General features: G+C 45.4%; 1 protein-coding gene across 1 annotated transcript in view; it reads right to left on the bottom strand.

Moving 5' to 3' along the window:
* LOC116904375 (glyceraldehyde-3-phosphate dehydrogenase-like) overlaps positions 1-5,868 on the bottom strand; it is a 10,636-nt gene extending 4,768 nt beyond the window's left edge. Inside the window, exon 1 of the mRNA XM_032907248.1 lies at positions 5,770-5,868. Coding sequence (XP_032763139.1) covers positions 5,770-5,868 — 99 coding nt within the window. The remainder of the gene's footprint in view (positions 1-5,769) is intronic.
* Positions 5,869-11,940: the final 6,072 nt, after the last annotated feature.

The following is an 11,940-nucleotide window of genomic DNA, read 5'->3' as shown; positions in this document are numbered from 1 at the left end:
TCTCTGGCCTTTGCAGGAATCAAGCCTGAAATTGGTGCACAGATGTACAGCTGTACATAAAACAGTGCACATAAAATATCAAGTCAAAATATCTCAAGTTAACCGTCATAGTACTGCATTCTGATCCACTCGCCTGGCATCTAAGGCTCTTCCCAGCTCTGTATGTATGAATATGTCCATGTTTCATTCATTATTCTTACTTTATAAGGACAGACCACTCTTGGCACCTTCAATTGGAAAGCTTAATCCAAAAGTAGAATAGAAAAAAGTGGCCTTCTCTTACCCTGGAAATAGTCAAAAACAAACAAACAAAAAACCAAAAAACAAAACAAACAAACAAAACAAAAAACGAAACAAAAAGAAAAGGTGCCTCTGGCTGGGTAGCATAGGCAAGGACAAGGAAGTAGGAGACCACTGTAAAAGTATTTATCATGCCCAGAAAAGGGAACCTCCTCCTCACCAGAAAGCAGACTACAGTGGCCGCCATAAACCAGATTTGCATTTGTATATCACCCTGCCATCTTTACAATCTGACCAGGAGAAGTATCCATTCATTCTTCAAATATCTTAGAGATTCTCATGTGGTGCTGACTCCACACTCCATGCTGGAGACACGAAAGCGTGTAACACAAATTCTCAGCAGCTCACTTCTGAATGAAATGAGATGTAAGCCATTAGGGTGTCCTCACATGTTCTATTACAGTAAGATGAAATAGTAAATCAGTACAAGATTATTGGTATTTTTACAGAAATACATTTTACAGAAAAGGAAACTAATTTTTAAAAAAAATACAGACATTACTGCTATGAAGTATAATGAGGCGGGGCGGGATGGGGGTTACATGCCGGGGCCCGTGCCAAGGCAACCCCCCTGAGAAATCATACCATGCGACAGACTGGTAGAGAGGAGATTTATTTGGGGGAAAGGGAGGGAAAGACAGTGTATAGGAAGACAGAAAGGGGCAGAGTGATGCTGGCAGAGAAGGGGAGACAGAGGAGAGAGCACTGGGGTGATGAGTAGTGCTTTTGTAAGCCACAACTGCCAGGTAATGGCGCTAGATGATGACGTAAGCCTTTGCTAGGTCCCTGGGCGGGGCCTAGCAGAATCGCCTCTAAGCCAGCAAAAACTCTAGGCAGTTTTAGCAGTGAAATACGGTGTCAAATTACTTAGCATAGCTGGTCCCTCGTGATGATTCTGTAAATGTTACTACTAGAGAAGACAAGTTGGTAGTTGGTTTCAGACCCTGGGCAAGGGACTGAGGTACGTATTTTACATACCAAAGCAGACCTGACTTCTGACTTCCAGGTTCCCCCAGCATCCCTCAGTCCCTACCTGGCATCAATTTTCTTGGCCCATCTTGTGGCTGCCCACTTCGAATTAATATCTGCCTCCTCCCAAACTTGTTGTACATACCTCTGGCAGGACCGTCTACCTCCCCACCAACTGACGAGACCAAATGTACACCAAAAATGGTTTTCCCCATAAACTTTAGCTTCTGTCCCTAACATCCAGGTGTTCTCTCAGAATCTACATCCAGGGAAGCTCCAAAATAATTACCGACAAGTACTCTGACCCCACCTCACAGACTGCTTCAACTGGGCCTATTCGCTCCTACCCCAAGATGGTCCCAAAACCTGGACGACAATAAAACAGCCAGCTCTTTCTGAATTTGGCCGACATCCCAGCTTTTTGCTCAAGCTCTAAAACTGCACCCCAATATCAGCAGAAAGTAGTCATGGATGGATGATCACTGCACCCCTTATCATTTATAATCAACAAAAGGCTGAGATGTTTGGTTTCAGACCCGGGACAAGGGACCAGGGTACATATTTGACATTCCGAAGCAGATCTGGCTTCCAGGTTCTCCCAGCATCTCTCAGTCTGTACCTGGCATACTCTGCCCCCACCCCAACCCTAAACTTTCCAGCTCAGGAATCTCTCTCTCTCTCTCTCTCTCTCTCTCTCTCTCTCTCTCTCTCTCTCTCTCTCTCTCTCTCTCTCTCTCTCTGTGTGTGTGTGTGTGTGTGTGTGTGTGTGTCCTTTCTCTCAGTATGCCTCTTTTCCTTTCTCTTTCTTTTTCCTTCTATTCCACCCCTTTCCTATGGTGGTTTCCCTGGCCCTGGTCCTTGGGGCCAGTGTACTCGCCTGAGAGCAGCGTCCCAATAAATCTGTCTTTAATATAACCAAATTGGCTTAAATTGGCTCATTTCACCGACCAGGAGAAATGACCTATCAGTAGCACAGTGCATGGGCTCTGTATCTAATCTTCCGACTTGTATCCTAGCTATTTCTCGGTCTGCATCCTTGGGAAGGTTACATGGCAGATCTGTATCTCAGTTTCTCCAGGGCAGCCATGACCACTTCCTAGCATGGTTTTGATAAATAATTTACTATACATGCTCAAAAGATGTTCTGCCTAAGGACAGAGACAGGGAGGAGCTCTGCAAAGCATATTATATAAGCACACCCCCATCTAGATGACCAGCCAACACAATGACCCTGAAGAACAGAGCACATCTGGGTGTGCAGAGGGCAGAATCACACCCACTCAGTGCACCCGAGAAGCCAAAGCTCAGGGTTGCTGTAAATGCTAGGCCACCCTGAAACTCTCTCTCTCTCTCTCTCTCTCTCTCTCTCTCTCTCTCTCTCTCTCTCTCTCTCTCTCAGAAAGAGGTGGAGGTTCAGAGCCGGTACAAAGTTACATGCCTGTAATTCCAGCACTCCGAGGCCTGAGGCAGGACAAGCTGAGCTTCATAGTGAGGCTCTGACTCTGCCAATGACGATAATAAGATGGTGGTCATGAGATGCTATCGAATTTTACCACGAGACAAGGTAAAGAGCAGTGCAGCATGATTGGCATCTCGAGCACGGCGGGCTAGACCATGGGAACTGGTAGGGTAAAGGGAATTAGACGAAGACTCCGTTGGATAAGACAGCCAAACTGGCTTCTAGAAGAGAGGAGGGACTGGGTTCTCTGCCCTCACATCTTGAACTTTTTCTAGCAGTACCTGAGGGATGGCCTTTCTGATGCCTAAACTGTATTTTGCTAAGAGAGGGGTGGTCACTTTCGTTAAAGAATTTCTAAAACATTATGACTACATCCGTAACTATAAGCATTTAAAAGAAGTCTAATAGTTGCCACCTACGTTACCCCACTTGGCACCTGTAAGTTTGGGGGAGAAACATTCTGGTCTCTCATTTGGATTCCCACAAAGAGACTATTAAACATGAAATGGGGGCAGATATGTTGCACGGTCCTGGAAGGGTTTTGTTTACCACTCTTTATTCATATTTTTGCAAGAGTGATTACTGTGCTCCTTCCTCTGCGTGTGGGGGGATGGGAGCTACACGACCATCACCTCAGCCCAGTAACAGTGTTTTCAGAGTATGATGCGGTTTTTTAACCTGCCATCAGATTGCTGCTGGCTTGGGGGTCTTTGCTCTTGTACCAAACCTAGTCTGAAGCATCTCCTTAGATGTCACCACCCCTGCCACAAGCCACTAAGTGGCTGATTAAGACATAAGTGTAGGGCTGGAGAGATGGCTCAGTGGATAAGAGCACTGACTGCTCTTCCAGAGGTCCTGAGTTCAATTCCCAGCAACCACATGGTGGCTCACAACCACCTGTAATGGGATCCAAGGCCCTCTTCTGATGTGTCTATAGAGAGGGACAGTGTACTCACATATATAAAATAAATAAAAACTCTTTTAAAAAACATAAGTGTAATTCACTCTTCAAGGACCAGCCTCCTTAAATGGGCCCTTTTTTGATAATATTGGTTGTGCTCTAGGCTAATTTACTGCAGGGGAACACGGGGAGGAACAGTTCCTAAGTTAAAGCTCATTCTTTCATGACCAAGCTTTGCTGTGCGTGTTTATGACTAGGTTAACTCAGGACCGGTGTGGCGTGTGCAGGCCAGTGCAGAACCTTGGCAGTGAAACTCGGTTCTTTCAAGAGCCAAGCTCCAGCGGTTCCCTTTGAAAGGATGCGTATTGTTTGTCCTGTTGGCCATTGAGGCCAGTCTTTGCATACTTGATGTAGAAATGTACAAAGGGAAATTTTTATTCCAAGTTATGCTCTATGTTTTGCATACCGAACAAAAGTTCTTTAAATATATGTAGCTAATTCACACGGACTTCCTCTCTAAAGAAAATGAATCTTAAAACGAGGGTCTAATTTACGACTCTACAGAGAGGAGCAGTTACACACCCTCAGACACGCACATAAGCTGCAGAGTTCTGTTCCCACCCTACCCCAGCCCAACAGCCCCAGGTAGCAAGACCTCGCTGGGAGAACGGTATTTCAAGGAGATAATTTCCCCCATCAAACAGGTTATTCTTCCATCCCCAAGTCAATTACCCTGTGAAAAGAAAGTCATGTTTCAGTCAGCAAAATCTCCTGTGCTTTTTAGATTCTGTAAAAAAAAAAAAAAAAAAAAAAAAAAAAAAAAAAAAAAGAAATTCTTTCACAACGCAGTTTTTCTGAATGAAGTTTCGATGCTGTGCTCAGCCTTTAGACTGGTTCACTGATGGGCATTGGAAGGACAGTGCCTTGGAGTCTCCCTGCAGTTCAATCATGAGTAAACAAAAATACTTTTAGTTTTTACTGTGTTAACTTGGCTCATTCCATACCGTGAATTACTTTTGTGTGAAGGCTGCCATTAAAAAAAAAAAGAACTGCAGGACGGGCTGCTGGCAGCAAGAGTCAGCACAGGCTAATGCAAGCAAGTTATGCAGGTCAAAATAAACAGCAGGGAATAGGGTGTGAAGTAAATATTAATCAGGTGTGTCCATCTGACCGCTACAGCCTCAAAAGTTCTGCGGGGTAAAGCCAGCTTTTGTCAAGGTCACTTACTGCTCAGAATAAAAGCTTGTCAGTTTCCATAAAAATAGACAGAAAGCAAAAAACCCGAGGGCAAAATGAACGTTCAGACAAGTGTGCTTCGTTTCCCACCACAGAACTTTCAGCATAGGTGAGGTCCCAGGTGTTTGTTCCTCTGGGGAGGTGCTGTCCCAATGAGTTAAAAGCCCTCAGACAAAGGAGGAACCCAGCAATGAATGATCCCTCGTGTCTCTCATGTCGTCTTTATTTTCTTGAAAGCTTTGTCCTCCGTAGCTCCTATTGGAAGAAGACTGAAGAAACTCCTTGTGTTCGACAAACACTCCTCGGAATGTGAAAACTCCCCTGTTAGCATTAAGCTGGAGGACGGTGTCTGCAGAGAGCCTCTGTCGAACATCCACACACTCCCTAAGGGATTAACCCATCCCCGGCTGGGCGTTGAGATCTGCACTGTCATCTCTTGTCCACTCGTTCTATGGGACCTGTTAGGGACTAAGCTCATCTTTCAGAGCATGGACTTTGAACTTAGATTCATCACCTTCTAGTCATGTGACAGTAGTGGGCTTATGACTTACATAGTGTTTCTTTCCAGAACACTTGGGGTTGCAAATGACAGGGTCAGGGTGGGTGGGGTCTAGGGAGGTGGCTAAGTCAATACACTGCTTGCAGAACAAACATGAGAACCTGGGTTTGATCCCCAGAACCCATCTGGAAAGCTGGGCACGGTTAGGAGAGCGTGTGATGCCAGCACAGGGAGGCAGCCTAGCCTGCTTGGTGAGCCTCAGGTCTCAAGGACAGACCCTGCCTCAAAGAACAAGGAAGATGGCTACTGAGTCACAGTACCTGAGGTTGACCTCTGACCTCCACGTGCACAGGAGAATAACCCACACTTAGTTTAATCCCTCCAAGTCTCCAAATTTACACTTGCCCAAAGTTCTCTGTTAGGCTCCTCCTTGAACTCCAGCTCCGTGTAATCAGTCAGACAGTTCTGCCCAGCCAGAGGAGTCCTTGCTATGTAGAGATGCATTTCCGGTCAATCATCCTTAGGGATGCCAGCCACCAGCAGGGGGAAAGCTGGGATAGTAAATTTAGCAGCAAACCCAGTCTTCTTCCAAAAGACTCTAAGTGCTACTACTCACTAGCAATAAGGCCCTCCCAAAAATCACTGCTGAGACACTGAGGGAGGAAACGTTGATCTTAGAGCGGCGTTGTGTTCCGTTCTCTCCAGGACTTGCTCTGTTGCAGGCACCAATGACCCATAATATCCACTTAGCCCCACCAAGGAATCATCTTCTGCCTATGCTGAGGTAAGGCTGGAACACAGACATCAAGCCTTCTGGTCCTTCATTCTAGCCCTCCCAGCCCTACTTCCCCATTAGACCTCTGATGATGTAACTTCCTGATATGATATTGGAACCCCTTCTTGGAAGAAGGATTCTATTCACGTCCTGGGCCTGGGTTTTGCCCAGTCTTTTATGCCCATAGACTGAATTTCTATTCTATGCTGGGAGAAGCCCACACTGGAGTATAATCAATAGGTAGCTGCACACAGTGTGACCCAAGATGTGTGTGTGTGTGTGTGTGTGTGTGTGTGTGTGTGTCTGTCTATCTGTCTGTCTGTCTGTCTGCCTCTCTGTCCCTGTATGTGTGTATGTCTGTGTGTTTATACATTGAATTTGCAACTCACTAATGTAATTGTAGACTCGATGGCCAGCAAGCTCCCGGGTCACCCATCTCTGCCTCCCAGGTAAGCCCTACCACACTTAGCTTCTTTACATTGGTGGTTGGGATCAGGTCCTTACTCTTTTTAGCACTGAGCCATCTCTCCAGTTCCTCAGAAACCTTGGAAGGTATTATCTAGGATGACAAGATGCCCTTCAGATCCTCTGCCTCTCTACATTAGGTCATTACTGACCAGCCACCTCACCAGCTTCTAATAAGACATTCACAGACTCTCTGCTCAGCCTGAGAAAGATCAGCTGGTTTGCCAAGCAGCCCACGGTCATGAACCAAGACTTGAACACATAAAGTTGGTGTCCTCATTACTACCCTGTATTTTCTACTTCAGGCATAGGTAGGAAGTACCCCAAGAATGTCTGCTTATCTTACTTTCCATAATATACAGTTTCCCTAATGCCATCTCAAATCTAACTTTTAAATGTTTTCTTCGTAGATGCAGAATGGCCAAATTGCCAGGTTCCCAAGAATGTCTTAGTTCCTATAAGCCAATAGTTTAAGACGATGAAAGACGGTTTCCCTGTAGAATTCCAGGCATCACTGAGTTGGAGAGTGGAAGTGGGCTTAGATGAAATATCTTAAACTTGGAAAATATGAAAGCTAGATCCGAGCAGATGGAAGGAGGCTGTGCCCTTTGCATAGGTTTGCATTTCTGTGAACAGATCGGGGGTGGCTTAGACGACTTCTTTTTCCATACTCCCAATCCCAGTCTGCAGATGAGCAGCTTCAAATCCTCCCTGTGATGGGCTATCTCATCACACACATGGAAAACACGACTCTGGGCTGCAGACAGGGAGACGGGGGAAAAGAACGGTTGCCAGACTTTCTTTTGAACTTAAAGAACGGCTGGTGAGCCCTGCATTTTAAATTCTTCTCAGTCTGGTTTCCCTGACAGACCTGTTTGATGGGCATCAGGGACCTGAAGCCAGCTTCCTAGGGAAAAAGTAGCCATCACTCAGGCTTCATTGGTTTTCTCTGACAGACGGTCACATTCTGCAGAGCCTGCCATAAGCACGTCATTATTAAGACTTGCCTTAGCATTTCTTAACTGATCACGGATGCCGTGGTCCTTGGTGGCTCCTCTCTCCCGGCTCTGTTTGTAGTTATTTGACCTTTTCTCAGTGGATAATCCACACAAAAAGCCCTAATTACTTCCCCAGCTTGGGCCGGCCAGCAGTACGAATAATCAATGAGCCTCATTTCGGTATTGCACAATCAGACGCTTATGGCGTTTAAAGAACATTTTTCCATTGACCTGCCACAGCTGTAGGACAATTACCAGCCGCAAAGCTGCTGCTGTAATCACAAGATGACCAGGTGACCTTGCGGGTTTAAAGTTGATGACTGGGTCCTTGACTGGGGCATAGTCATGATACAGAACATATTTGAGGAGAGAAAGGACGCTTCATTGTATACTAATGTGACATGCTCGGCCCCAGGAGCAATGTTCTGAAGTATTGACAAATCACGAGACTCATATTGGCAGGTAAAGTTCTGTGTTTGTATCCGTTGCTTGGCTACTTCTTCTTATTACACATAAAACAGAAAATAAATGAGAAGGGAATGCGGGACTCCTGGAATGCAGGTTTCTACATCCTCTTTTTTTAAAAAAAAAGTAAATGTGAAGATAAATTTGAAGAAAGATGGCTTTGATTAAAACAAAAAACTCATAGAATGTTCAAACTGTAGTAAGTCCTTGTCAGTTCTCCAGCTGCCTTTATGCACACATTGTGAAGGGAAGATGGACGTGGTGGTTCATGCCTTCAATCCCAGAACTTGGGGGGGCAGAGGTAGGGGGATCTCTTGAGTTCCAGCATAGCGAGCGGGACTGTTATACAGAGAAACCCTTTCTAAAGAACACACAGAAAGATGTGAAGGGGCTGGAGAGATGGCTCAGTGGTTAAGAGCACTGGTAGCTCTTCTAGAGGACCTGGGTCTAATTCCCAGCACCCACGGGGTAGCCTATAACTTGTAACTCCAGTTCCAGGGGATCCAACACCCTTACACAGACATACATGCAGGCAAAACACCCATGCACAGAAAACAAGAATAAATTGTCTTTTTAAAAAGATGTAAAGTTTACGATTCCCTCTAAAATCATAACTAGCTATCAGGTGATACATAGCGCTTAATTATAACTTCAGTTGTAGAGAAATAGAAAATGAAAATGTTCCCAAGGCTGGATGGGGACACACTCAAGTCTTTTGGAACCAAGGGGAGTCATCATCTAAAACCTGGCAAGGGGAGCATGCAGTCCTTACAAAGATCGGCAAAGCACATTCTCCTGAGGGTTGAGGAAGGTCTTCAATAGGTTTGGGAATAGGTTTGCTTGGGGTTATTATTATTATTATTATTATTATTATTATTATTATTATTATTATTACCTTATATGAAAATTGACTTTGTGAACGTTGATTCTAGTCTAAGAATGGAAGTGGGTGGATTCAGTACACTGGGTTTTGTTGTTGTTGTTGTTGTTGTTGTTTTGGGTTTTCTTTTGAGCTTGCTTACTTTCTTATGGAAAATGAACAGAACAAGATCGGTAACAACACGCAAGAAAGCAAGCCAATGATCATCACAATGGAGCAGTTACGCTCCTGGCGGAAAAGAGGCAGGAGAGGAAGTGTCCTAAATTGAGGACACAGAGGAGGAGAGGGTGGAAAACGGAAAAAGTCTCAGACAAAAGCAGAGCAAGGGGCGGTGGGAGGTGACATACCCGCCACCCCGTCCCTTTCCAGACTCCACGGCTGTCCTGGTTTAGAAAGAAGAAGGCAGGCCAGCTCATCAGCATGCAGTCGGTGACGTACCCAGCTTGCTGTCAAAGACAGCACTGTCTAAAGATCCAGCAGAGAGTGAGGGAAAACAGGCAGGCCCCTGTGAGCAAGCCAAGAAGGCAAATCACTGAGAGAAGACGCACCACGGAGCCTTGCTCATCTGATGGTGTGAGCTTGATTAATCCCAAGGCGCCAGAGCTTTCATGAGCTGATCGGGTCTCCTGGGATGTGTAACCCAAGGGTGTACCGAGCCTGGCAGAAAGCAGCCGTGGTATTTGTAGCAAATGTGCTGGCTTTTAAACACCATTTTAGCTCCAGCAGGGCGTCCCAGCGTTCTGTGGTGTAACCCACCCTTGGCTGTTAATTACGACTTTTTCCCTACTCGTGCTTATGGCTTCACTGGACACCCAGGCCTTACTCTCCTCTCTTGCAAAGCTCCAGGATTAGAGTTGGGTTTACCCTTATTCTACAGTACTGTCTTTCAGCAGCCCAGTAATTGTGCATAACTAGTTCCAGCTCACAATGTATCTTGGACTGGGAGCAGCGTAGGGGAGATAGAATGTACCGATTTTTCTTTTCTGGAAACATTCATTCTTATGTGTTGCCAAACTGTTGAGGATATGAGGTTATTATTAAGGTCAGGAGTGACAGGCAGTTGGAAACATAATGAGTGGGGGAAGGGAGGCAGAGGCAGCCCCATCGTGAAGGGGTCCTCAAATCGCTGACCAAGTAATTTCGTCTGCCATCCCGAAAACCTAGAATTAAAAGCATATCAGTGCACAGCAAGACATTGGGTGGCTTGTGTGCAGGACTGTCACCCCAGGCAGGCATCAACCCCCCTATGCAAGCTCTGCTGTGGCTGGATCTGTCCTTGAATACTCAGCAGCATTTTAGAGTCCATTCTAAATCTAAACAGGAAATTTCTAGAAAAGTAAACTTAAAAGGGTAGGGAACACATGCACAGAAGAAATAAAAGATGTGAGTCTCTGGGAACTAAGAAACAAAAAGTCTGGACATGCCTATGGGGTAGGCACCATATACATCCAATATCATTTTCAGTGCGTTGAGGAAGAGAGAACCAGAGAACACGGACGTTCAATAATAAAGATTCATAGCTGGGGCGGAGAACACAAAGAGCCCGTACAAATACAGCAGTTTTCCTTTCTACTAAAACAAAACTTGGGTGTATATGTGAGATATATGTGTGTTTAGGGTGTGTGTGTGTGTGTGTGTGCATGTGTGCATGAGGGTACCAAAGCACACGTGTGCATAGACATGTGCAAAAGCCAGAGCTCACCATCACCCTCGGTTTTGTTGTTGTTGTTGTTGTTTGTTTGTTTGTTTTTTTGAGACAGGCAAGCGATCTGGCCCCATGGATCCTCTTGTCTCTGCGCCTCGATACCTGGCACTGCACCCAGCTTTTATGCGGGCGCTGAGGACCCGAACTTGGGGTCTTCTGCTTATTCAGTAACTGCTTTAATGGCTCGCCCATCCCCTCCACCCACTCATTTTAAAAATGAGTGGTTTCATAAATTAATTCTCTTAGACATGTCCATGTGGCTCAGACTCATCTTGAACTCACTGTGTGTCTGAGGATGACCCGGAACATCCGTCCCTCCTGCCTGCTTCCCCCAAATGCTGGGATGAGAAGCATGTGCCACCACGCCTGTTTATGCATCGCTGAGGATGAGACCAAGGAATTAGGTGAGTGCTCTACCATCTCCAGACCCTAAATTATTTTTGTAATTGCTCTTTGGCTAGTATATGAAGAAGTGTGTTTCATCATGGCATTTTCATACGTATGTAATTATTCTCTTCTTATGTGCTCCTCGCTGCCCTCCTCCATTCACCCCTCATACACATAAACGCATATACATAAACATATACATACTAATTTAAACCTAGATGCTGCATGTGGAAAAACAGTGTCTGTGTCTGGCTAATTTCACTTAACCTAATGATCTAATATAGGGAATATTGCCAAAAGGTATTTGTAGATAAAATAAATTTTTATGGCATTTTCTTTAGTATAAGAAAATACTAGGTTTGTCTGATATGAAAGAGGAAAGCAAACAAAGGAAAGATAAAACAGCTATAGGCCAGTTGTGCTGGATGGTTTTGTGTGTCAACTTGACACAAGCTGGAGTTATCACAGAAAGGAGCCTCTGTTGTGGAAATGCCTCCATGAGACCCAGCTGTAAGGCATTTTCTCAATTAGTGATCAAGAATGGGTGGGCCCATTGTGGGTTGTGCCATCCCGGGCTGGTGGTCTTGGGTTCTATATGAGAGCAAGCTGAGCAAGCCAGGGGAAGCAAGCCAGTAAGTAACATCCCCTCCACGGCCTCTGCATCAGTTCCTGCTTCCTGACCTGTGTGAGTTCCAGTCCTGACATCCTTTGGTGATGAAACAGAAATGTGGAAGTGTAAGCTGAATAAACCCTTTCCTCCCCGACTTGCTTCTTGGTCATGATGTTTGTGCAGGGATAGAAACCCTGACTCAGACAGCAGTTGAGGAAGTACACATCTTTAATACCAGCACTTGGGAAACAAAGGCAGGTGAATTTCTGTGAGTTTAAGACTCGCCTGGTC

Source organism: Rattus rattus, chromosome 6 (genome assembly GCF_011064425.1).
Source record: "Rattus rattus isolate New Zealand chromosome 6, Rrattus_CSIRO_v1, whole genome shotgun sequence".
NCBI classification, from domain to species: Eukaryota; Metazoa; Chordata; class Mammalia; order Rodentia; family Muridae; genus Rattus; species Rattus rattus.
The sequence above is the reverse complement of the archived record's forward strand: the minus strand, read 5'-3'. Positions and strand labels throughout refer to the sequence as shown.